The sequence below is a fragment of the Cololabis saira genome, chromosome 3 (assembly GCF_033807715.1).
Source record: "Cololabis saira isolate AMF1-May2022 chromosome 3, fColSai1.1, whole genome shotgun sequence".
Classification (NCBI taxonomy): Eukaryota; Metazoa; Chordata; class Actinopteri; order Beloniformes; family Belonidae; genus Cololabis; species Cololabis saira.
Genome location: NC_084589.1, coordinates 20674972 through 20702295, shown reverse-complemented (window position 1 = coordinate 20702295; position 27324 = coordinate 20674972). Strand labels below are relative to the sequence as shown.

The 27324-nt window shown below is 40.6% G+C and overlaps 3 protein-coding genes across 4 annotated transcripts in view; 2 read left to right on the top strand and 1 right to left on the bottom strand.

Annotated features, from left to right (window-relative positions):
• The first annotated feature begins 353 nt into the window (after positions 1–353).
• On the top strand, positions 354–6636 carry dscc1 (DNA replication and sister chromatid cohesion 1). Its single transcript, XM_061718289.1, has 9 exons — positions 354–827; positions 1748–1916; positions 2014–2148; positions 4409–4499; positions 4600–4738; positions 5210–5262; positions 5351–5505; positions 6252–6400; positions 6510–6636. Exons 1-9 carry the CDS (start codon positions 655–657, stop codon positions 6619–6621), a joined length of 1176 nt encoding a protein of 391 aa, XP_061574273.1. The 5' UTR covers positions 354–654; the 3' UTR covers positions 6622–6636.
• A 2575-nt stretch (positions 6637–9211) lies between these two features.
• LOC133427427 (carboxypeptidase Q-like) overlaps positions 9212–27324 on the bottom strand; it is a 40090-nt gene continuing 21977 nt past the window's right edge. Inside the window, exon 11 of the mRNA XM_061716467.1 lies at positions 9212–10696. Coding sequence (XP_061572451.1) covers positions 10536–10696 — 161 coding nt within the window. The 3' untranslated portion in view covers positions 9212–10535. The remainder of the gene's footprint in view (positions 10697–27324) is intronic.
• On the top strand, positions 13017–26853 carry LOC133427401 (uncharacterized). Of its 2 annotated transcripts, none has more exons than XM_061716466.1 (3): positions 13017–13334; positions 24039–24189; positions 24308–26853. In XM_061716466.1, exons 1-3 carry the CDS (start codon positions 13047–13049, stop codon positions 24505–24507), a joined length of 639 nt encoding a protein of 212 aa, XP_061572450.1. In that variant the 5' UTR covers positions 13017–13046; the 3' UTR covers positions 24508–26853. The 2 variants fall into 2 exon arrangements, with proteins under 2 accessions (XP_061572450.1, XP_061572449.1); XM_061716465.1 differs by lacking the exon at positions 13017–13334 and adding an exon at positions 14357–14786.

Here is a 27324-nt window from a genome sequence, read left to right as displayed (position 1 = left end):
CACTGTAGGCAGCGATCTTGGACCAGCGGCCACTCTGATTGGTCCAGCACGCTCACGTGACAATGTCGAAGCACTTTGTGACAACTCCGCCTCTGGAAATAGTTCCACTTTTAAAACGTCGTTTGTGAAGCCAGTTTCCCGAGATCGGACTTCGACGACTAGATAAATGCTTGGCATCAATAGCTGTATATGTTGAAGTGAGCGGATATGTCACTTTTGGGGGTTTCCTTTTGGCCTTCCTTCCTATTCAATCCAGTGTTCTGTTCTCACTGACTAAAAAGTGGTGCGCACGAGATAAAAAGTCGTGCGCACGACTTTTTATCTCGTGCGCACCACTTTTCAGTAAGTCGTGCGCACGACATAAAAAGTGGTGCGCATGAGATAAAAAGTGGTGCGCACGACATAAAAAGTGGTGCGCACGACATAAAAAGTCGTGCGCACGAGATAAAAATAATAATTTCCATGTCACCTCCAGGGCTCCGTAATATACACTTACGGTGTATATATAAACTATATCCATATATACACGCCGTAGACAGCCATAGATATATATGGTAGATAGCATCGACGAAGTTACGTCAGAAACGAAGTTGTTACCACTCTGGAAAGGCTGTTTTGGGGCATTTCGTTGTTTTTATTGTACAACATTAAGCGATGATGAGGACGCTGGAAGAGGTGCAGGCCACGCTGCAGGCAGCCAAACTGAAGGAGGAAGATTTACAGCCAACCATCCAGTGTTTGTCATTTGGGGAAAATGTTTCATCGGCCGATTATTGTCTGATGGAGCTGGACGACACGCTGTGCAAACACATCGAAGCTGGCCAGAGGTAAAACCCGTCAACAATGAAACATGGTTGTTCTGTTTATTCTGTTTTATGACTTCATTTTTTTAACGTCATGACTGATTTAGGTGTAACGTATGCAACATGCTTGTTTTCTCTGTTAACAATCTGAAACCCAATTTTCAAAGACTGACTAATCGAGTAATCAATTATTGGAGTAATTGGAGTTTTTTTTTAAACCTGGTACAGTTCAAAAAATGACTGAAGTCAATTTTTAGTGGACTGACACCAGATGCACTGGCAGCAGGATGGATGTTTATTGTTTATTATTGTTATGGATCCCCATTAGTCCTCATAGATATGAAGACTATTCTTCCTGGGGTCCACATTAAATCAAACAATTAATCAACAATACAGCATTTATACAAAAAATTACATGAAAATATTAACATGAATTTCTCAGTGCATTTGAACATTAAATAATACTAATAATATGAACATTGAATAACACAATGCAAATTAATATTAATTACAGAGTAGAATGTAATGTAAGGAGTACAATGTAAATTAATAAGTAACCTGATTGATAGAAATATTAACATGAATGGATTCCTTTAACGTAGTTTTCTAATAGACTATTGTAACAGAATATTATGTCGAAACACAGCTTCTCTCAGTTTAATTTTTAAACTAGCCATTCCTATGGTTGAAATCAAGTGTGGGGGGAGACTGTTCCAGTGAGCTACAGCCCTGTACATAACAGACCTTTTGCGTGCGTTGGTTCTCGGTAAAGGCAAGGTGAAGTTGTTTGCTGAGGCCTGTCTAGTTCTATAATTATGTTTCTCATTTGTCGGATGAAGTTGTAAATGCAAAAAAACAGGTTTATGTAAGGTGTAAGTCTTTCTCAAAAACATTGTCATGTATGTGTAAGTGATCCATAAATGCTTATTTTCCCTCTTGAACAGTCTTGTGATCCGCGGGGATAAAGATGAGCGTGCGGTGGTTTGCAGTGGGGACAAGACCTATGATCTGAAAATAGCTGACACCTCCAACCTGCTGCTGTTTGTACCTGAAGGCAGAACTCCAGACCAGCTCAGCAGCAGCCAGGACGGCTCTCAAGTAGCTCATGCTCAGGTATAGAAACCATACGCGGAGGCCCAATGAGCTGATTTGTGATTTGTTGAAGTGTAAATGGTTGGAGATAACTGTACTCCTCCTACCTCTGTTGTAGATCTGGGGATTTTGTAACAGCTACTGGGAGCTAAGGAAACAGCGGCCTAAGGTGAAGAAGCTGAAGAGGCTTTTAATGGAGAATCCTTATGAAGGACCTGCACTCAGTGGACAAGAGGAGAGGACGGAGAACAGGGTGATTAGATTTCACTGTAATCTTTTATGTTGCTCCACCTTAACCATTTGTATTACTTTGCTCTGTTAATAGGTCCTATAGTGTTCATCTGTTGTCTGGAATCTATTTGTAATACGGACAGAAAAATAAGAGACAGCTATCCATCTCTTATTTGAAGAACAATATACTGTTTTCTAGAGAAGTTTGGATGCTCAGACAAGGGACCCAGTATGGAGCTAGAACAGTCTCATAATTCACAAATGCACAGGACAAGTTTTACAAATGCACAGACCGATTTACAAGTGCACACACAGTTTCACACGTGCACAGAACAATTCACACGTGCGTAGGACAAGACATACAAATGTATTTTTGATGCACACACAAATATAACCTGATTTACAAATGTTTTTTTGTCTGTGAGCTGCGCTGGATTTGTGTGTGAGTTTTGAGACTCCCTTGACGTGACTAGATCCACAAATGTGTTTTTTTTTAACACGGAAGGATCTGCAACCAATCAGATTAAAGGGGCGGATACACCTGCTGTTTGAACTGCGTTCGCTTAGAAAAGTGATTAATATTTCGAGTTGGTGGAGTAAAGATAATTAAACATCAACAGGAGATAAAAGATAAATAAACAGGATGGAAAGGAGATCGTTGTTCTGCTTTTCATGTGATCTCGGTAAAGAAAACAGCGCGATCTGAGATGGTTTGTCGGGCTGTTCAACCAGAGCCGTCGGGACTGGAGAGCTCTTAGTCCTGCCGATGCAGCAACTGATGATGAAACAGCAGAGATATTTATGTATTTGCTCCGTTTGTTTTCACGACGTATTACATGGGATTGTCCCGCTGATTCAGAACCAGACAGACAGCAGAGAGCTGCTGCGCTGCCTGACGGGCACGAGCTGCAGCGCAGGTGGAGCAGCAGCGCATGTCAGGAGATTAATTTACCGAAATATCTGGAGTAAAGTCGGTATCAGTCGACTGATAACCAAAGAACCTCTGTATCAGCTCAGATGTTTCATGATCGGTGGACTAAACCCCGACCAGCATCATCACCGCTGCATCTTCCCATGAGCACGACTCTGCACCAGGACTGTCCTGATCCGCCGCTGTTTTGACATGTTTGTCTCTGTGTGGTGGTAATGTCACATCATAAATGTGAGGATAACAGCTGCTTGTTTCTGACCTCCACGTCTGGTCCCTGTGGTCAGCTGGTCTGACCGGGACCAGCGCCACTCGCGGCCAGAGCCAGAACGAGACCTGCAGCAATATTCACCCCCGTCAACAGGCTCGTTCTCCTGAAAGACACCTGTAGTTCAAATACAGAAATATCTCCGCTGTTTTTCATCATCAGTTGCTGCATCGGCAGGACTAAGAGCTCTCCTGACGGCTCTGGTTGATCAGCCCGACAAACCATCTCAGATCGCGCTGTTTTCTTTAGATCACAAGAAAATCAGAACAGTGACCTCCTCTCCATCCTGTTTATTTATCTTTTATCTCGTGTTCATGTTTAATTATCTTTACTCCAACAACTCCAAATATTAATCACTTTTCTAAGTGAACGCAGTTCAAACAGCAGGTGTATCCGCCCCTTTAATCTGATTGGTTTAGAGTAAATCGTCCCTACGTGGGTGCGCTCATATGATTGGCTGGAACAAAGGAAGACATCTGATTGGTTGCAGATCCTTCCGTGTTAAAAAAAAAACCACATTTGTGGATCTAGTCACGTCAAGGGAGTCTCAAAACTCACACACAGATCCAGCGCAGCTCACAGACGAAAAAACATTTGTAAATCAGGTTATATTTGTGTGTGCATCAAAAATACATTTGTATATCTTGTCCTACGCACGTGTGAATTGTTCTGTGCACGTGTGAAACTGTGTGTGCATTTGTAAATCGGTCTGTGCATTTGTAAAACTTGTCCTGTGCATTTGTGAATTATGAGACTGTTCTAGCTCCATAACCCACATCTGTCAAGGGAACTATCAGTGTAGCAGTGCAGCTTTGTGTGTTCCCTCACTTCTGTTACTGTAGCTGGTTGTAGCAACGGCTAGTGCTACAGGGGTCACCCGACAGGACAGAGGACACAGGGTTTAGTGCAGGAACTCCTTTATTACACCCAGACATGCATGAACCAGCAGAACCTTCAGCAGAGCCCTCTCCCAGCAGACCTCTTGCTGGTGTGCAGCTGCTCTTTATGAAGGCAGGCAGGGTGGAGAGGCTGAGTGGCTGCTCCTCCACCCTGCCACACTGGTTAAATGGTTTACTCTGTTGGCAGTACACGATGCAGGACCTGTTGGAGAGGATTCAGGCGAGTGAGGAGGAGATAAAGACCCACTTGGAGACCCTTCACGCTTGTCAGATCGATGGTAAACACTCATATTGCTGTTATATTTCCTATAATCAATTGTTTGTATCATGTGTTCTTCATTTTACCATTTGAGGTTTACAGATCCTTCCTCCCTCCAGGTTACTGGCGTGTGCTGGACTTTGACTATGAGATTAAGCTGCTCGGCCATCTGACTCAGCTGGTGGATTCTGAGTCATGGTCCTTCCACAAGGTCCCCCTTCACACCTGTCTGGAGGAGCTGGCCCTGCTGGAGCCTAAGTTAGTCCATCTATGTCACCCTAGCAGTGTTTCCCAACCCTGGTCCTCAAGGCCCACTGTCCTGCATCTTTTAGATGTTTCCCTGCTTCAGCACACCGTGATACAAGTGGCTGTGTCATCAACAGAATTGTGCAGGCCTTGATGACAAGCTAATTAGGACCATTAATTAGAATCAGGTGTGATGATGAAGGGAAACATCTAAAACATGCAGGACAGTGGGCCTTGAGGACAGAGGTTGGGAAACACTGCCCTAATTCATTACTGATCAAAAAAGTGAGAAACAGGTTGCATATAGTTTGAAGTGGCATGACATTTTAGTTTTGTTGAAACTTTACAGGCAAATCCACATTGTTGATATGAGTAAAGAGTTGAGTTTTTTTTGTTTTTTCAAAACTCTTATCAGGTTAGTCATATGTGAGAACATAACAGAGTCTCAGCCAGATGTAAATGACGATATCTTCTTATTCACAGAGAAATGATCGAACACTCCTTGAACTCTTATGGGAAACGCTACACTGAAAACGGTGAGTATGTGACGATCCATTTGGCAGAGTGTAACCTTAATCTGATTCTCCAGACTGGAAAATTAACATCTTCCTTCTTTCTCCACAGACGAGGTTCTCTATGCATTGGATGAAGATAAAGTATGTCGTGGTGTGGCTCTCATGCTGCTGCACAACGCTATCAAGTTCAACCTAAAGGAGTTTCAGGAGGTCTGGCAGCAGAGCGTCCCAGAGGGGATAAGTACAAGACTGGACCAGCTAAAGGTGATTTTCTTCAGTATAATCTGCACTACTGTTGAAGCGAGAACAGGAGAAATCAACACACAAAGGGTTGACACACTTCTTTTAGCCGGTGGGGGAAATGTGGGCTTCAGTGTCGAGTCCAAGCACTTGCTAATACATCACCTGCAAATGTAACTATCAATCTTCTTGTTTAAAAATAATTACTCTGACCTCTGAGTTACAGCTGCCAGCATTAGGGGGTAACATGCAGATGTGAACAAATGTATTAGTTTAAAAAGGGGGGGGCGGAGCAACCATTATTAGAATAACTTGACACTGACTACATTTAGTGGTATCCATTATGATTTATTCAATGTTTAGAAATACAAATTTGATTTCTGAATCAACTGCTTTAAATGCCAATGTTCTCATAGTGCCATGCCCAGATAAATGCGGTAAAAGGCTTCCGACATTACACTCATGCAAATTCAGTATGTGGTAATGAGGAGATCCGTTGTGGGGAAAAAGCCAAAATAAGTTACTCTGGCATTAGTCTAAAATATGACTGTTTCAATGAGCTGTAAGGGTACCAAACAATTTGTCCACATCTGTGCTTCTGTTATTTGTGGTAAAGTACTTTACTTTTAATCTGTAAAGCTCCCCCTAACTCTTAGTTTTTATTTTATTCTCAGCCACCTCTCTTTCTAGAAGGTCTGCAGGCACTGATTTATTTTCCTAGAAAATGTATTTTCCTGACCCAGGTGCTGGTGGGTATGTAAATCTTTCAGGGAGTCGCTCTAGTGGACCGCACCTCCCGCCCAGAAACCATCAGTCTTCTGCGAGTGGACGACCTCCCAGAGGACACAATGGAGCGCTTCAACCACCTCTTTACACTCAGGGAGAAATGGACAGAAGACGACATCACGCCATACATAAAGTCAGTGTTTTCTGTTTGAGAAATGAAACCACAGAAGTGTATCAAAACGTTACCTGATCTCTGTTCTGGTTCATGATGATGTTAACCCTCTTCTCTTCTCTTCATCCAGGGATCTGTGTGGAGAGAAACAGACCACTGGAGCCCTCCTGACCAAATATGCTCGATCCTCAGTGCAAAATGGGATTAAGGTGTTTAACTCCAGAAGACCAGTGGTTACATGAGTGACACATTTCTTTTTTCTTTTTTTTTTGTGGCGGTGGTCCAACATATTTTTATTACATAAAAAAAAAATTTATTACAACATTATATTATACGTCTTCTTGGATTGGACGGACAGCGAGCGGCGTCCGGCCGCGAAGGGCCCCAGCTCGGCGGCGGTGAAGGCGGTGGAGCAGCGGGGCCAGAGGGGCCGGGGTTCAGGGAGGAGTTTAGCTTACCTTTGGTGGGCGACGCTGACAGGCTGGAGTTGAAGCTGGAAATGGATGACGAGGACGAGGACGACGACGTGTTCTTCCAGTCCGCCGCCCTGTGGACCCGAGGCCTTCATGCCCGACGGGTTCCTCGCTGTCCCGCCTTGGCGGGCAGGGCCAGCGGGCGTTTCCCCGCTGGCCCCCCGCAGGCTGGAGTTCAGCGACTCGCATCTCGTGTCCGACGCCATGCTGGCCGAGTCGGAGAGCAGGTCCTCGCAGGACGGCGCCCTGGCGGCGGGACGCGGTGCCCGGCTTGGCTTCAGAACCGCTGCGTTGGTGGGCGGGGCCAGCGGGCGCTTCCCCGGCAGGGGAAACGCCCGCTGGGCATTTCCCCGGGTGTGACAGACGATTATACACTGTAAGACACCTTGATGTCCTTATCTCACTTTTCATTCATCTCCAAGCACCAAGTCTCTAACTCATTGATTCCCCCTCTGATGTCTTAAGGGAGATCTCAACACTTCCTCAAATGTGTCAGCGACTGAGTGACACATTTCAAAGCAAGTCTACATTTGGAAATGAAAGTCACATTATGTCCGTTGTTGACTTTTTTCAGAAACTCTGCCGTCAACTTGTGAAATGTTTTCAATCCTTTCTTTCTGTAATTAGCTTGTATAATAAGAAATAAACACTTGTTTTCCATATTCAATGGTTTTTGGCTTAAAAATCAATCTGAATTTAAAAAAATACTTATAATTAAAAAGCTCTGAAATGTCACAAAATTGGTGAATTATTTTCTCTCGTGTTGGATTTGTATATCAGTTTAATTGGCACCTAAAATGAGAAGTCAGCAGGCGCTGCTCTGGTATTTGTCCACAAGGTGGCGATCCACACTGATAGATGCTGCACATCAACTGACTGGATCGTTGTGGCCTGTTTTATTCTGCATACAGATGCCAATAAAAATGTGTTGCTTTGTTTAACTGACCAGGTCATTGTCCTTGGTTGTCTCAAACGACCAGGTTACTGTAGACTTCCTCTCAGCCTCATGCAATCTTGAAAATATTTTTTGAGAAAGCTTTTTGCTTGGCCCCTTTTTGTTCACTTAATAGTATGCTACAGAAGTGATCATTGTTTGGTTTCTGACGAAATAAGGCAAGTGCTCATCCCTAATCTTTGTCAAACAAATTAGCCTTTTGTATAAAAAAAAAAGCTCGTAAGAAAATCAGTTTTTTAGTGTCACGTTTGAATTGGTGGTAGTTTGATTTAAGATTTAGTGCAATCATAATGGCTATTTAAAAGTTTAAATATAACACATTTTAAAAGTGTAAGTCATTGTCTGTAAGTTTTGGACCAAAAGGTCTACCTCAAATCTGTTGAACCTGCCTTTAAAGAGGAGACAAAGGCAATTTTAACAGAAATCATACAAAAATGCTTTAAATATAAATCCTGATTTATGTGTGAGCAGAAATTGACATGAAATTGGAGAGTAAGATATAAATTGTTGGAGAATACAAGAAGCACGAGAGAAAAATCTCAGTTGAAAAGGTGACAGTCCAGAGAAGTTGTAACACTGCAGTGTGTTCACATGGACGCCTTTTGCTAAAAGTTCATGTAATATTTTATTTCAAGTTAATCTATTTCATTTTAAAAGCTGATTGTTGGCAAAGGAGAAACAAAATAAACTACATGATTCCACAACACAGAATAAAAGCTTAGTTAAAATCAAATCATAACTGTGTGTGTGTGTGTGTGAGGGAGAGAGGACGTCTCATTTGTGTACAGGTGTGTTCTTTTTTCGTTATGTCCGGCACACATGTATGACTAAGTTAAGACACAGACACAGACGGCTTTCCTTGACTAACAAAACTGTTGGTGTGTGAATCAGCGTTACTGACACAGAAGGAAGGGGTCAGCAGCCAGACAAGAGGATACGCACATTTCTGGGTTTTAACACAGACACGCACATACACAATGACCTGATGTGAACTGTCTGACTAACCCTGACATCACCCACTGGGAAAGTTGATTTATCTGTGCATGGGGCACGAGCTCCCAGCTGCTTGTGTGTGCTGCAGCTGTTGTGACAATTTTCATAACACCCGTGGTGATTCATTCTCTGTACTTCCACTTCTCTGTCAGTTCTTCTTCTTTTGAGTTTGTTCTTCCCTTCACGCCATCCAGACTGGTGATGTTTCTGAGGAAAATGTGACTGGTCATATTATCTCATCTTCCGCTTTTTTTTCTCTCAGAAGTTGTGTCATTAGCAGAACTAAAAGAATTGCAGAAGTACAACTATGTTGAGCAATTACCGATACTAAAATAATACACTGATATTTTATGTGCCTGATCTTCAAGTCTAACTTTGGGTTCAGGAAAACAAAACATTTTGTTTTCAGAAATGGAAATTGTATTTTAATCAAGTTATTTTCAACCATTGTGTCTGGAAAATGCATCTAATTTCACATGATCATTCAAAGACAAGACAATAGTCAATAAGACAATAGTTTCTTAAATAATGCAAGGTGGAGGTAAAAAAACATGCATTTTTCTTTTTTTTTACTCTTAACAAAATGTGCATTAGCTCTAAAAAGTTTGGAAACAATGGACATAAACCAAAAGTACATCAACAAAATGATTGCTTCTCAACACACCTCCTTTTATCACCATCATTGTTCACTTACGTTGGTTTACCACAGGCCAATATTGTTCATGCAGGAGGAATCTTTCAAATAGTTTTATCTTTAGTATCTTTCATAGGTCTATTATCATCCCCTCTAAAGCACAGTTACCATTAAGAACTAGAGAAAGTGCACAGTTGTCCTTTTCTAGCCTTGTCTAAAATAGTAGCCCAGAAAGGAAGATTTAGTTTCCCCTTAAAACTATGCCAAGTATGTCTTATGTCTAAAATCACCTCGTAGCTTTATCATTTAAGAATTCATCACTTTGAACTGACTCTTTTATAAACCTTTTCATAGTGTTGGGAATATATTTGGCCTTTGCATCTGGTATAAAGAACTAAAATGTAGATGGAAAGGTCGAAACATCAGTTGGAATTTGTGACCCTGCTCAAATGCTTACACATGCAAATTCTTAATCACTTGAAGTTATAGTTGCCTTCTCTCGAGCCTTGAAGAGGAGACGAGCATTAAAGAGTGGTTACATGAGTACAAAGCGAAGGCCAGTGTTTGGGGAACGAAAGACGATGAAGTGAGTGACTGGGACCAATCAAGGCTCCAATAAAGGGAGAGCTAGTCTAAACCACAGCTTCCCTCTATCAGTTTATCCAGTTATTTTGTAATATATCGACGCATTTAAAATTTTTTCAGCGGAAATCTCTATGTACATTAAAAAATCCTCTTTTTCTACAAGTTGTTTGCCAAACAGAAAAGGTCCTTGTACAGGCGTGCTTTGAATCTCCAATAGGAACAACTTTAAATGAGACAAGTTGTTTGTCTTTATTTCTGGCTTTTTTCTTATATCAACAAGCACATAGGTTTCAGAAACCTAACAACACCCTCTCTCTCTTAATATTAGCACGCTTCAGATAAAAAAAAAAAAAAACGAAATGTTAGAAAAGTTGTAAAGTGACTGCTTTTGTCTTCTCTTATTACTCAAAAGGAAAATTCAAATCACCATTTTAATCAGAAATTGAAGTCCAATTTAGAAAGCTTGTATTTAATTAGGTGTTTAGAATCAGCCAGTGCAGCAATCGGCATTGCTTGTTATCTTGGCAGCATGTCCTGCAGGTCTGCTACGACGTAGGCAACCACAGCCCACAGGGCCGAGCACAGGTCCATGTCTCGAGGGTCTTGAACTGCCATGGTGTCTCCTTCAGTGTGGTGGAACCAAAAGTAACGACTGTCTGCCACATGGAGGCTTGCGCCTGAATAAAGCAAGGAGCAAAAGAGTCACTCACAGTCATTAATGATCGACACACAATCTGCTTCATAGAACAAACATGGACACAACAAGGAGTTAATGATTCAAGCAATCCTGGACTCAAATTATAAAATCCCTCATCATCTGAAGAGAAACTTCCTTATGGATAACTGCTCAAAACCTGTTAGACATGTCACAGTATTTGGAAAGTAACTGCAGCTGCTAAAAAGTAATAAAATATATATATATATATAAACTTAGCAGAGCTGAGTTTGTAGTTTGTGCCCATAAATAACTTGCCAAATATTCCCTGCCAATGCCAAACAAATTGCTGTTGCCATTGACTCTTGTTTAGAGTTCCTGGTACTCCCAGTTGCTGCCAATCAGGTGCCAATCAGGCACTATTGGCGTCTTCTACTGATTTGCAGTCAATGTTTGCAGGACGATATGTCCGCCGGCTCTCTGCCCAGACAATCCAGAACAGACAATCTGGTCTCATTGGGCTGCCAGGAGGCCTGCCATGACTGCTGTTACCGTCAGGCCCGTTTGCGCTTATGTCATGCAACACGTGCACTGGAACCTGAATATGTGGAGGAACATTAGGTTTAGCAATGACTCCAGATACGGCAGTTGTATCATAGGGTTCAAGGATGGAGAACAGTATGCTGACACCGATAGAGTAACATCTTTTGGTGGAGGCAGTGTGATGGTGTGGAGCGGCATCTCCCTTCCTGGAAAAACAAGGCCTGTCATCATTGGAGGCTATCTCAATGCAGAGATATCAAGATTCTGCAACCAGTGGCGATCCCATATCTCCACAGTCTGGGACGAACTCTATCCTCCAAGATGACAACGTTTGTCCCCACAGAGATTTATCAGAGATGACCTCCAGAGTTTGGGAGCGGAGAGGATGGAACGGCCTACCAGCAGTCCTGACCTCAACCCTATTGAACACTTGTGGGATCAGCTTGGGTTGCTGTTCATGCCAGAGTGACCAGCACAACAGTTTGGCTGTTGTGCCACTGATGCTGGTTGAAGAACGATGCCATCCCACTGCAGTGTGAGCAGACTGGTGACCAGCATGAGGAGGAGGTGCCAGGCTGTTGTAGCTGTGCATCGTTTTAAGTTGTTCTTATGCTTGTTTTAGCATGTCTTGCTTTCTAGACCTACTTTTCGGATTTTATGTTTTACTTTTAAACTTTTTTAGTATGTATTTTAACTTCATAGCCTATCTTATCCTGCTTTCGATGTACGATTTTGAGTGTTTTGTTGTTTTTATTTTCTGTGTTTTATTAATTTTCTCGTAACAGTTATTAATTTTCCGCCAGCTGATTAGCAGCGCTGTAGTTTACCGTTGCCAAGGCAACCAGGCAGCGCGCAGGCTGTCATATGTAAACAAGAGGATAAATGGGAGAGATTCTATTATTGATGTAATTGTTGTGTGAAGGCATAAGGGAATAATATAATTGTTTTATATAGACAATAATAATAAGAATTGTAGATAATATAAATATAGAATGAGTACTTTCATTATCCTTTTTTTATTGTTTTTTATTATTCTATTTTTTATTGTGATTCTATTAGCCTATTGATTTTAAATGGAAATATTTAGTGAATGTATTGTTTTTAGCGTATTCTGAAATATTAAGATTTTTATATAATACTGTTATTTTGATATTATATTGTTATTGTTTAAATTGTCATTTGTATTGGTCCAAATGAGTTCAGTTGACTGGGACCAGTAAAAGCCACTCAAATTTCCGTTTGTATTTATTCTTTCAGAATAAATGATTTTCTAAAATATGTCACCCTATGAGTCAGCTTGCACTCTGTGGGCGTAACATATGCAATATGCTCCACCATCTGTACTATCTATATATTATTATTATTGTTATACTATATTAATCTACATTTTCTTCTTAATATTTTTTTAATATGTTTTTGAGTTTATTATGTTTTTTGATCTGTCCAAGAAAATAATATTTATTGTAATGCAATGTGCTGGCAGAAACATTTGTCATTTTCCTTTTTTGTTTTGTTTGTTTATTGCTTTAAAGGGGACATATCATGAACAAAATCCCTTTTTCTATTTTTCAGCCCATATGTTTGTCTGACTTAAGTAGCTAGCAAATCAAAAACTCCTACACAAAGCAGTCCTTTCACTTTGTCTGGGGGCTTCTAGGTGTTAAAATATGTAATTCCGTGATCTGTTCAGATTTGCACGCTGCTCAGACGTCACAGCTAGTGCTCTGAATTATCCAGCCCCCTTTGTCTTTGCCTCCACCCACAGCCTAACAACCCTCAGCTAACTGCCACCATTTTTTTTCCTTGCATGGTCTGGACCTGCCAGGAGAATGAAGCGGGCTACTTATGCAAAATGCTCCGTGGTCAGCTGCACATCAGATCACCCATCATTACATCGAGCCCCAGCCTCAGAGGATGTACGAGCTCAGTGGGTGGACTTTATTTTTGAGGGCAATGTTCCAGCAACAGTTAGCAAAAAACTGTTTGTGTGTGCCAGCCACTTTTCCTTGGACAGTTTTACTAACCTGGGCCAGTTCAATGCTGGACTTGCAACAAGACTGTGCCTAAAAGAGGGATCAGTACCAACTGTCCGTGGACAAACTGCAGATGAGGGAGATGTAAGTGTTTGAGCCTTCAGTCAAGTTAGCATGTCAGCATGCTAGTTGTAAATAAATGCTCTTTAACTTGGCCAAGGCACTTCTTTTGCAATGTGTAATTTAATGCATTTGAGTGTTTATTCCAACTCTAGAAAGACTTGTCATTTCTGAAAAGAAAACAGCTGAAAAATTCCCAGAAAGGTATATTTAGTGTGTGCTTGTGCAGGTTTGGTGTGCAGCTCTCGGGCTGAGACCATGCATGTATTATATTAACTGAGACCTGCACGCTTTTAGGTTTCATGTGTTTTGATGGAAACTCCGTTCGCTGATGGAGGTCACGTGACCAGGTCGATCACCACAACAAACGCGTGTCGGGAGTTTGAAGTTTCCATCGTTTTGCCTTTTGTCTTCAGCCTGTCTTCCGCTTCCGTATTCCATTCCAACAGAGGGCGACACTGTGCACAGTCAGCGACATTAATCACGAATTAGTGTATTTTTGGCTTTTATCTTGTTTAACTAGAACAGAAATGCGCCGGTACAGAAGCACCGGGAGGGCGGCACATGTCACTGTCTGGCAGACAGATGGCACTCTGCTGCTGCTCTTTTTGTGTGTGCAACCTCCACTTTACGGGATGCTGCACCTCTAACCCTTGACAAGTGAAAATGGGCTTCATGAAGCTGCTTTTCCCAAAATAATAAATAAATAAAATAATAAATACTGTGCCTACAGAGGTGGTGGAATAGGTGAGTTAAGTTTGTACACCAGGAAATGAGTACATCAGCTTGGTTTCATCCAAAACATTAATACTATGAAGTGTGAATGGGGCAATACATACGTTTGTTTTTTGTTGGTTTTTTTTTATTATTTTTTTTGTGAATTTGATAGAAACGTTCAGTTTCCTCTGGATGGTCACATTTCCAGGGGATAGTGAAAGCACCACTGGAGGACACAGAAGGAACCGCCCCCTGGACGGTGTTAGCCAATCAGGTGCCAGAAGCGTGTGACGTAGCCAACCCGAGCCTTATCAACAAAGGGCATCCAAAATGGCGTATAGCGGAGTAGCAGCACCAGTGAACAACTGCTGTCGGTTTTGCAGCAAAAACCTGATGAGCCACGGCGCTCTTAGTAATTCCGCAAATATTTTTTTACGACGTAGTCAGGAAAGGTCCGTTTTTGAGAGGCTTTCGGCTCTCGGTTTGACGATAAGAAACGTCAAGGAAAAGTCGATGCGGACGTGCAAGAGTTGTGTAAATGTGATCGGACGACTGGAACGAGACATGGTATCATTTAAAAGATGGCAACTAGAAGAAGAAGCTGAAGAAACAGACGAAATTGCAACAACATCAGCTTCATCTCCATTAAAAAGTGAAACAAGAGAGCACTCAATATCAGAAACACCGAGGGCAGTGGAGACGGTTCTCCATAACCGTGAAACTCCCACCCAGGTGTCAGCGCAGCGGAGCATTACACAGGTGAGCTCCATGCTGATACCCTTCATTTAGAAACACACACTGCTTAAGCTTTGGCTCCATACCAGTAGAAAGGTTTTGAGCAGAGGTGTCAAAAGTATTCACATTCATTACTCAGGTAGAAGTATAGATACTAGAGTTTAAAAATACTCCTGTTGAAGTATCAACTCAAGTTTTTTACTCAAGTAAAAGTATAAAAGTACTGGTTTCAAAACTACTTAAAGTATAAAAGTAATGTAAGGGGGAAAAAAGCCATTAAGGACAAAAACCATTGAAAATGAATGCATCTTAGTATAATGCAAATATATTAAAGAACCATATATGTGTACTATTGAGCATTAAAGAGCATATTGCAGGTTAGAATTTTTTCAAAAATGATACCTGACCTTATGTGAAAATGACTATGTGAGAAGTTAATGTAGGATTTAATATGTTTTACAAGACATAAGGGCACTTATTCAGAGGAAAAAGTGGCTGATTTTAGCCAAGCTCGTACAAACGCTTTTTTTTTCGAACACAGCGTCATATGACGTCACACCAGGGAGCATCTCCACAGCTCTGCCCCATCTGTATGCCCAGACCCCGTACACACGTAGCCGGGTATCTGCTAAACCCAAGATATTTTCCTATGTTTGGACCTGTCATCCACATGAAAACGCAAATAAACGAATGTTTAAAAAAACTCCGGGCAAAGGGAAGATTTTTGAAAACTCTGTTTATGTAGATGCGTGTAGACCTGGTGTAAACAGAGACAACCGGAGTTTTGCGTTTTCGAACGTCACATTATGCTCCAAAACAACAACAAATCTGCTCTGAGTCTGACGTCTAACGTGCGATCCAGAACTGCAGATGATCCACCATCTGTCCTCCAAGCTATTTATTAAATAAATGGTCTCTGCTCTTGACACCGTTACACCGACGCGGAGCCTACGCCGTAGGGTACGCGGCGACGCGCAGCAGGGCTGCAGCTGGGCTGCAGCTGGGCTGCGTCGATTAACGCGGCAGCTCCGTGGCGGACACGGGGAAACTCCAGCTCGTTGCCCGAGGAGGAGGCGCGGATCCCGGGGTAACTGCGCCGCGGAGGCGGCCCGGAGTCCGGAAGACCAGATGATCTACAGGTCTGTGCTTATGAAAGTGGTCGAAAACGCAGATCTTCGGTTCTGTGTGGAAGGTTTTTTTTTTTTAACAACGATGTAATGTGGATAAACGAAGGGGGGGAAGTATTCGGTTTTAAAAATACCCGGCTATTTCGGATGCTTTTAAAAAAAAAGAGAAGATAATAAGCCTGTTTTCTGTTTAGAAAGTACAAACATAGACAGATTACAAGTACTCACCCGTTTTTAAGGAGTTATTTTCGGAGTTTCTTTCAGGAGCACGGGTGCTGCAGTGAATAAAGGCGGATTTATGGTTCCGCGTAAAATCGACGGCGTAGCCTACGGTGTAGGTTACGCGGCGCACGCAGCGTTCTGTGCGTCGCCGCGTAACCTACGCCGTAGGGTCTGCGTTGGTGTAACGCGGACCCATAAATCAGCCTTTTAAAAAGCGAGTTTCAGCTGTCAATCAAAAGAACGTGGGGGGACTAACGGGTTCGTAATTATAAGGCTGTGGCCCGTCATATTGGTGTGAATACACATTCACAACCTCTTCAGTGTCACAAATAACATTAAGATCCACTATTTTTCCTATTGTTGAATTCACCGCGCTCCCCAATGCAACGTCACTTCCGGTTCAACTTTTTCAGATGCGGAAGTAAAATACTCTCACAAAAACAACTCCGGAGGTCACTGTAGTATATATTTATGCGTATTTCAATGAAAATTCAGTTCCTACATTATTTTCCTACACATTGATTCACAGGGGTCTCCAACCTGCAATATGCTCTTTAACATGTGTTTCAGAGAGCAGAAGATATGATGACTAGTTGCCTATAAGTATTGTAATGGTGCAAAAAGTCAAACTTCAGAGGCATGTTCATTTAGAAACGCACACTGCTTTTGTTTTCGTTATTAACAGTGGCTCTTGGGTGTGAGTCAACCCGTGCATAAACTTGAACAAGACAAAGGCTGTGAGTTAGGATTTTATAAGTGGGAACATTTCCATCTTCAGAAGTGGTTGTGGTGGAAGACTATAAATATCTGTCTAATAATCTGGAGAACAAACTGGAAATGTGACAGTGAGGCCAACTACAATAAGAGACAGACCAGACTCTACCTCTTGTGTGTCTTTAAATTAACAGCAATACATTGCATTAAAAAAAACAGTACTTAGATTTGCAGTCATCTTTTGGGGATGGAATCGAATAGAATAGAAAGCCTTTATTATCATTATACTGGTACAATGAGAATTAGGCAGCAGCTCCGTAAAAGTGCACACATGCAAAGACTATGTCAACAAGGACTGTAAACAACAAAATGAAAAACAGGAAACATAAATATATATATACACTATAAAAAACGAGTGGATGAGAGGATAAAAATGCACATGAATGAGTGGAAGAATATTGCACTTGAAATGATGGAAGAATGTTGCACATTATGGATAGAAAAAATACATAGTGTAAATAAGTATATTTATATAAATATCTATATGGGCATATGTGTACAAATGTATAGAAATATTCAACTATGTGTATGTATGCATGTATAAGTATGTGTGTGAGTATAATTACAGTATATAATAGTAATAATAATAATAATAATAATAATAATAATAATAACAATACTGCTACTTAGCAGTGTGAGTACAGTGTGTGAATAATTATAAATACAGATTAAATGATCAGTGAATGGGGGTAGGACTAAATAAGTTTACACTTCTTCCTACTCCTTTTTTGGCACATGTAAATCAAGTTAGCAAGTTTTAAAGGATGAAATTCCTTGTTTTGTTGTTGTTTTCTTAAACTTCTCATGAAGTGTTTTTTCTTTTTTTTTTTTTACATGTACAAAAATAAAATAAATCAAATCAAAAAATCAAAATAGAAAATATTGCACAGTATGAGGTAGTTGAGGTAGTCTGAAGCATCAGAGGGAGGGAGTGTTTTACAAACCTGGGGCAGTCCAACCCTGGGCTTGTAAGGACCTCAGAGGGAGCTCCTTTATAACATTCCCTGGATCAACTTCAGACGAGAGCAACGTGACGACTGGAAACATTATTAGTCTGTGTGTTTTTGTTTTCCCTCTTTCCTCTGGCACAAGTTGCCGCTAACACCTAGGGCAGTTTCAGTGGTGGACAGTAACGGAGTAAATTTACTTGAGTACTGTACTTAAGTACATATCCAGAGGATTTGTACTTTACTTGAGTATTAGATTTCTTTGGTACTTATTACTCTTACTTGAATACATTTCCAAGTCAAATATTTTTACTTTTACTCGAGTAAATTTCTAGGAAGGCTGAAAAGTACTCGTTACTTTCAGGTCTGCTCTTTTTTCTTCTTCCCTAAAATCTTATTGGACACAAGCTGTTTTTGTAAAAGGAGGAGACCTATCACAGTGCACGCTCTCCACTGGGATGTACGTAAAGAGGAAATACGTCAAGCCTCCTCAAAACGATACCGCCAAAGTAGCCTGCGTTTGTCTTGAAAGCAGATATGTAGTTTTTTGTAAAGCAGTGGTCTTTGAGGGGGATCCAGACTTAGTTGGATGGTGCAGGTTCATTTGGTTTCAGTTCATGATTGTTAATAAACTCTGCATCATCTGCTGTCCTCTTATGATCCCATTCATTTGATTTGTTTTTGGTGTTTCTGAAGGTTTTATATAACATAGTGGTTCTAAAAGCAGCACATCAGTGCAGTTGGTTTCAAAGAGTTAATTCTCAGAAACAAGAGTTAAAAGATCCTTAAATTAATTTAGAAAAAATATAGTAATTTACTGATGTGGAAAATAAGAAATTTACTCTTACTTTTACTTAAAGTGAATTTAAAAGCATTTACTTTTGGATACTTAAGTACCTTTTAAAAGCAAGTAATTTTCTACTCTTACTCGAGTAATATTTTGACTGAGCTACTTTTACTTGTAACGGAGTAAATTTTGACAAGTAGTATTTGTACTCTTACTCAAGTACTGGGGTCGAGTACTCTGTCCACCTCTGGGCAGTTTGCGGTTGTGAACATGTAGAGATTTATCTCGCGTTACTTTCAGTAAGAAAAAGAGGCTATAACGTGATCTCCGGAGAAGCGGATGGCAGTGATATGCTGGTAAAGCCTGAATTATGGTTCTGCGTTAAATCGACGGCGTAGCCTACGGCGTAGGGTACGCAGCGACGCACACCGTAAGGGGCGCGTCGCCGCGTACCCTACGCCGTAGGCTCTGCGTTGGTGTAACGCGGAACCATAAATCAGCCTTAAGTCGCTTGTTTCTGCCATTAAACAAACAACACGAAGAAGAGTTTTGTCGTCACTGTCGCCCATGGATGTATTATATAACTGGATACCGGATCGAAAATGGCCGCCCATTCATTTCAATGGAGTTTGCTCACCCAGCGCATCCGCCGAAAAAATTTCTGACTTCCTGGTTTACTTCCTGGTACACGGGCCCATAGAGCATGCGCAGTTGAGTCACCTCCCATGATGCTCTGGGGCCTCCCATCATGCCCCGGGGCAATGTGAACGAGCGCTGCGCGCTCTGGACAAGCGCTGCGCGCTCATGAGTCCTTCAGACCGGTAATGACAGATGTACACAATGAAATTAGGGATTTATAGGGCAAATCAACCGATGCTGTTCTCAAAGTCATGGTTATAGACTATACATGGTTCATTTGTGTGTTTTTTTTAATTAAAGATAAAACGAGTCATTTTTATTTAAGATGAGACACCCCAGGTTAATAGGCTAAAATAGGGTAAAAATGTAAATAGCAGGTATCACCATGAAACTTCCCAAGTTTATTACTTACATTAAGACAAATATTTTTTGTATTACAAGTTTTGTCAAGTATTATGTTTAAATATGTCAAATATTATGTTTAAATGTGGTTAATTTGTGGAGTTTAATTTTTTTGAGTAAGGATAAAACGAGTCATCTTTATAAAAACAAACAAACAAAAAAACACATGGGATTCCCCACAATAACACAAGCTGTCATATGCTATTTATCTATATACCTTTGGGTAAATCTTTTTGTCTATTAATGATCGTGCAGTCCGAATGTTAGGCGTAATTAACTTTGCATTTTCTCTGATTCTTTTACAGCTTCTGGGCTCACATTAAGTGTTATTCCTGCCTGATATCTTATTTTCACAAACCATACACCGTTGCTATTAAACATTTCCGTCTGTGATCCCCCTGGGGCCTGTACTACGAAGCAAGTTCAACATATCCAGGATATCTTTTCCTTATCCAGATTCACTAAGCGGGACAATTGCAATCACGCTAAGCGGTCACACGACGGCGGTTATCAACTCGGTATATCAACCCAGGTTTCTCCAATCTGGATATGAGCGCGTGCACATAAAAGGGGCAGTGTTTTCAGCGCATGACCAATCGCAAGCATGGAGAAGTCCGCTGTCAGAGCCGCTTATTTCAGTAGCGAAGAGCAAACAATAATTTTACGGAAATATGATGAGTATAGGCATATAATACAGGCAAAAAGCAACACAGTTGCAGCTGCAAAATGCAGGAAAGACAGCTGGCAAAAGATCGCTGACTGTATAAATGCGTAAATTCATAGGGATATAAACATATATTTGAATATTCTGGGAATCTTAATCTTAAACTGTAAACCATGATCAGCAATATTAAAATAATAAAAGGCTTGCAATATTTCAGTTGATTTGTAATGAATCCAGAATGTATGACATTTTTTTTGTTTTTGTGTTTGCATTACAGAAAATCACAATATTCTAATTTTCTGAGACAGTCTGTATATATTGGTTCTATAACTATTGTTGTTGACCGATAACTTGTGCTGATGCTGTACCAAAGAATTTGGTTTTTTTATTTATTTTATTTAATTTTTTATTTTTTCAGGAGGGGGGTATTTAGTATTTTAAAGTGACTTCTCAGAATGTTCGAGGGACGAAATTGAAAATCCCTTTTTTGCTATCCCCTTACAAATGCATCTTCTTTTTGATTTCTTCTTGATTTATTTATTTAATTGGTATTAGTTTTGGATTGACTGTACATCGGATTTTGGGTGATGATTTGTTTTATTTATTCATTGATTGATTTATTTTTTATTTTCTCCTCCACCTCTTTTTTCTTTTTTTCCTTTTTTTTTGGATCGTTCATACAGGTACTCTTCAGGGAAAGCAAAGGGGTTTTGGTGGTCCCTGAATACGCGTTCTCTTCGGAGGGATCCTCTCACGATCCGCTTCGAAAGGGCATGTCATTTTCCAAGAGAGCTGATTGGTCAGTGGGCGGTGCTTTTACACCCGGCGATCTGTATCTCGAACATAACCTGCTCCGGAGCAGGTTAGCGGTTCAGCATAAGTTACCATGGCGATGTGCCCCGCTAAGAAGTGAACCACCGTCGTAGTCCTGAAAACCCAGGGTTAAACCTGAAGTTACCTCGCTAACCCCAAATCCCGCTTCGTAGTACAGGCCCCTGGTCAGGGCGTTTAGACCGAGTGTGACCTGAGCGTCCCACCTGAGCTCTGTGCCATAGCGCGCAGCTCCAGCTCAATGAATGACAGAGGGTCTCCTGCTCAGCTGCTGCTCAACACTGATCAGAGCAGCTCCCCCTCGTTTACTGAGGTTTTATTATAAACCCAATGTCTTTTGTCATGGAAAAAAAAATTAAGAGACCACAAAAACACACCTTTGAGCCGTGTTTTCCACTTTTCTGAGTGATTATTCCGCCGAACGGTTTAGATTCAGCCATGCTCGTTCCCGAGACACACACGACCGCGCTTTGCGAGTGCACGGACAAAACCGTGACGTCACGCCCAGAAAGAGACTTTTCTTTGACTTTTCTGGCCGTTATAAAATATTTTTGACGGATATAAAGTCCATGACTTAAAAATATAGAATACAAAGATTAGTAATTGCCGGTGATTACAGCTGGAGGTGTCCTGTGAACAGTTTTAGAGGCTTCTCTTTTACTATTGCGGTCTATGGGAAAAAAGCTTTCTGGGCCCCATGGGATTTTTTGTTGCAGTACCGCGGCTGGCCACTGGAAAAAATCGGCGTGCCTTCTGAGCGCGAGACTGGGGGCCTGCTGTCGCCATGTCGAGGACGAGGAGACGCTGCATCCTGCACTGTGAACCCAAACATCCTTTGTATGGATTTCCGAGAGAAGACGAAGTTAAGAACCAGTGGTTGAAATTCATCTTTAATACTGTCCCTAATCAGTACAGCCCCCACCTCGCGTTATGCTCACTTCATTTTACCGAGGACTGCTTCCTGAACCGGGCTCAGTTCAGTGCTGGGTTTTCCAGCCGGTTACTGCTGAAACACGGGGCAGTTCCCACACTAATGAGCCCGCCTGAAGACTCACCTGCCCCGCAGTATGTAAGTGCAGAAGTTTGCAAAGCTGTTGTCAAGAGTTCAGGAGCAGAGTAGACGGTTAAGTGTCGCTGCACAGCCACTGCCCAGACATGCAAAGGCATGGGTTCATTCATTTATTGAGAAATATAATATAAATTGCTCTTCCAGAGAATTCCATCGTATTCTAAAAGCCATCCCACTTCCTTTTTAATACAACTGATACAGAATACATTAATATACTCAAATGTTTCAGTCAAAATTCCAGAACTAAAACTTGATGAAATACACATTAGTAACCACAAAATGTAATAAGATTATTGGAAAAGCTCTAAAATGCAAATTATTTTTTGATTTTAACTCACCAGCCAAATTAAAAATTGGAACTGACAAAATAATAACTAATACATTCTGTACATTTATCAAATGGCCAATAGCCCCAAAAATAAAAGAGATGCAATTTAATAACAGCAAACCCTCCATTGTACATCTAAAAGATGAATATAAACTGTACTTAGCGTCTCTTAACTGATGTGTGAAAAAAACCATATTGCCAAAAGCTTATATGAAACAATGTCTTTGTTTCCAAAATTTTATTAATACACATTCCATAGCTTGTCAGTAAATGTATCTTTTTTTTTTTTGCTCTTAACCCCCCCCCCCCCCCCCCCCCCAAATGTTGAATGTCTGTAGATAATTGATTGTTTTGTTTCATGTGCTTTTTATTGTATACCCTACAGAATTTTGTTCAATAAAGTTTGGAAAGAAAAAAAAACATGCAACGGCATGCCTGCCATGTCACCCGCCCCCCCATCCCAAACGAAAAACATCCTAAAATCGATCACCATGTCCTCCGAAATGGCATTTGAATCAAATTTAAAGGAATGAAACGACGATTATGCACATAGTTTTGGTTAGGTGAACGACCGACAGACAAACCCTAACCAATCAAACCAGTGGGTGTATCTTTTCTTATTGTTGTTGTTGGTGTTTTGCTCACGCCCCTCTTAACACGTGTCACATAAACACATCCTCATAACAAACACTGGATCATAAATGAGAGGAACGCGTGGCATTGTTTTCTCCAGGATCCAGCTTATATGCTCCCTAATTAATTGAACCCTTCATTCTCAATCACCCCCTTTTGTTTTGTTCAATATATTTGCGTGTTGCTTGTGAGGATGCTCCTAATGGCTCTCAGATTCGTTGGCATAAGTTCTTATTATATTTCACCAAATGTTTACCTAGGGTGCTTCACTTCTATGTATCTATGTATTTCAATGTTGTGTTCTTTAATTAGCTTTAAATAGTGGTGCACAATACTGCAAATTCAAGCCCACATCATCAACCAATGAAAAGTGAAACAACGTGGATGAGTAAACCAGACTGGCCCACTGCTTCCAATCACATTCACACACACTTTATTGTACTGAGTGGTTGAACTTTGCATGAGTGAAATAATTATCCATCTTGAGGCTAAGCCAGTTATAACATTTTCCAGAAGCACCAAGATGTTTGAAAGTCCAAGTTGCAGGCAGCTGTTTTTGTCAGTGATGCGATATCAAGGGGAAATGTGTTCACCTGCCTTTTTTGTGGTTAAACCAATAGAGTTGTGTACAAAAAGAGTACATGAGGTTGGCTGCAAACAAAAGGCAGCTTAAGAGCAAATCAGATCCTCAGAACCCAAAACAGACAGTTACTAAAAAACTAAATTACAGTGACATTAAAGTTAATGCAACCTGAACATAATTCACAATATGAGTTTAAATGTTTCTGTTGATTCAAATGTTAAAGATAATGGAGGTATAAAATGTCCCTATTTTTTGTGTTTAACTATTTAGGAATGTCGTATGAATGCCAATTGTCAAGTAATGCCAATCGTAAGACATGTGGCCTCTCAGACGGATACCCCAGACTTTGGATTCCCCAAGATGAGATCAGTCGGCACGCAGCTGTCCATGAAAACTTTGCAAAATCACGTCCGAAGTACAGGTAAGTTGTGCTTAAGAAACAGCTGTTTTTCCTGCTGGATAACACCTGTGTTTATCTACTTTTCTACTGTAAAATTAGACAAAACTGTCAATTTTACTTTTTGCTATTTGTACCGAAGCAACCCAGGTGAAAATGTCCAGCAGAGACTGCGGCGTGTGCACCATCACCCTCCCCCTGAATAGTCGATTGCTGTTTCTACAACCGACCCTGGTAAAGAGACCGTCCAAAAGACCTCGACTCAGTGTTCCAGACGAGGAAGAAGGCCCATCAGATAGGAGCATATCTACAGTAGTTCACAAATCAGAGGATTCAACATGAAGGTGTTTGTGGTTTAGCATTTGTATTTCTTTTACCTTTTCAGCAATTTCTTCTTGGAAAGGAGCTTGTGAATGACAGACCGAAACAAACAGCATATATCAATAAACTGTTTTTCCGTGGTGCTGGGAAGGACTTTATGCCTAGCTCCAAATCAGCAAAATTGCACAAAAAAGCTTCTCAAACAGTTGCATCTTTTACTAGATGCACGTGGTGCAGCTTCACCAAAAAAGAGTAAAGAGCTCTTTCTGTAAAGTGTTTAATTTACCCAATTATGCTCCCCTCCTTGTTGGGAATAATTCAAAACACCCTGGTTCTCAGAGGAAAAAAACACTATCGACAAAGATGCTGGCTTCAGATCAGCTGAGTTGCAGAACTGCTACATTTGTGTAATCACACTGCCAGCCAAAACACCATGTGTTTTTTGATAATGGCCACAAATGCAGAGACATGTGTAATGTAATGTTGATAGGATTGAGATATGTGAAGAGAATTAGCAGTTGCAAGTTAAGATCAGTCACGTGCAGCTGCTGATTAAAAACAAAAAAACATCACAGCAGATAAGCACTTAACATCAGTGATGCATTAGGGGAGAAAGTAGGTTGGAGCGTTCCTGAACTAAATTCCAGAGCTGATGCTTGTAAAATAATTTAAATAAATAAAAAGCACTATGCCAAAACACTACATTAAACACGGTTGGAGCCATGGCCGAGGCAAGCTGGACAGTGTGTGTGTGTGTGCGTGCAAGCAAGCTCCAGTCTGTCAACATGAGAGCAAGAATGAAAATCTTAGTGTTTTATACACACACACAACTGGTAAGAAACTGGCTTAATGCCAGGAATGCAGTGAACTAGGATTTTGGAGTGTGTCAAGTGCCAAGAAATGATGTTACCTGCTTTAAAGGTGCCTGGATGCCAAATTATTTACAGTCTAATGGGTTGGGAAACCACCTTAACCTTTTCAAGTTCTCATGTTTCCTCAATATTCCTTCTGATATACTGTATAGAGGTCCATGCTTTCAAATCCCAGACTCACCAGAAAAAAGAAGGTATGCATAAAGCAACTGCCTTTTGAAGTGTCCTTTTCCAACAAATGTTCAGCTGCTCCATTAAAGTTAATACAAATAATGGACTTTGATTGTTTTTAGGCAGCTAATTCTTGTATCTGTTCATGATTTTATAAAAGGGCCTGTTTCTTATCTGTATGACTGAAGGTTTAGATGGTTGTCGTTTTTTTAAACTGTCTTCAGGTTTTACATTATTTTCCTTAAAGCTGTAAAATTTTACTTCTGCAAGAAGTACATAGTGATGATGAATATCTTAATCTCCAACAGAAACAATCACATATATAGATTATGTGGTAATACCCATAACTGCTACACAACATTGTAATAAGAATGGAGGTAGACTTGGCTAAACAGTTGGCCTGCATCAAGACTGACTGGTGTCCACTGGTAAAATATTAGCCATCTTTTCAAGGTTTGATTCTCTTGGTATGACTTAACTCTGCTCTACTTTGCTTTCCACTCCCGATTCTGTTTCCTCAGATGTTTATTACTTTGCTATACATTGATCTGGTTTATATACAACACTAAACTACTCTGGTTGTTGATCGGTACTATGAGTTTAGTGTCCAGCTCTGAATACATTTATTTTGAGTAAACTGGATTACAAAGCTTGGCACTGATCAGAGAAGAAAAACAACCACAGGCTAAATCTGTTCTCTCATTTTAAAAAGTGAGCTCTTTGATTTGTTAGTGAACATTGATATGCTACCTGTACGTACATCTGTGTGATGTTTGTTTAGTAATGCGTTTCCATAGATGTGCAGCCTGAGTTGGCTGCAGTTAACTTGGGGTGTTGGGGTGTGTGGGAGTTTGCAAGGCTTTGTCATTTCCACAGAAGAAAGTTCTGACTATTCAACGCTCTGCATTGTTTTCATGTCGTTGTCATCTCAGCTTGTCCTGGATATTATGTTGGTAACTGTTGGTAACAAGTACTATCTGTAGTGGAAAACCAAGACAAATACAGAAAAGTTGAGACAAACCATGCTAAATTGAAAAATAGTTTCATAAAGGTTGCAGGTTCATTCACATTTTATTTTTATAAAAAAAAATATGTATAAAACTGTTGTAATAAAACAAAGTCCTGTTTTACTAATTATGACTGATTGATTTAGAGATGTTCTGAATTGTTTTGTTTCTGATACCTAACCTTTGGGTACTGGCTGCTGGTGAGTACTGTCCTGAAACCAATATCTTTTGTTTCTATTTATTATTTTGTATTATCCCATTTATTTTTTTAAACACCATACTACTTTTTATTGCACAACACAAAATAAAGAATAATTATTAAATAAAAAGCAGTTTTGAAGTTGTCTTTCCACCCCAGCAGGCTACCATAGCTCCAGATGTTAGTTACAGTTACACAGTGAGCGTTGTCGATTTCAATGCCCACCAGGATCTGGTCATTTCAGACAGTAATTCTACAGTTTTGTCTGCTGTTGTTTTTGTTTTAGTCTGGAAACCGTTGCATAAGGAGCATGCCATTTTAAATGCTAGGATTTCCCAGGCTGAAATAACATACCAGATGGTGCACAGATGTAAATACTCAATGATGCTCTTATTGTTGGCTGTGTCTGCAAGTATTTCCAATAGTGGCATCAGTATTCCAACAATTCTAGTTTCATTGAGCTGTCTTACGGTTGGGAGGATCTTGCATGTCTCAGCGTGATTCACAGATGTCAGAAGTCTTCTAAATACTTTTTTTAATTAAGCTTTGTGAAGCTGTGAGCTGCTTTTTCCACTGAATTCCACTGAGT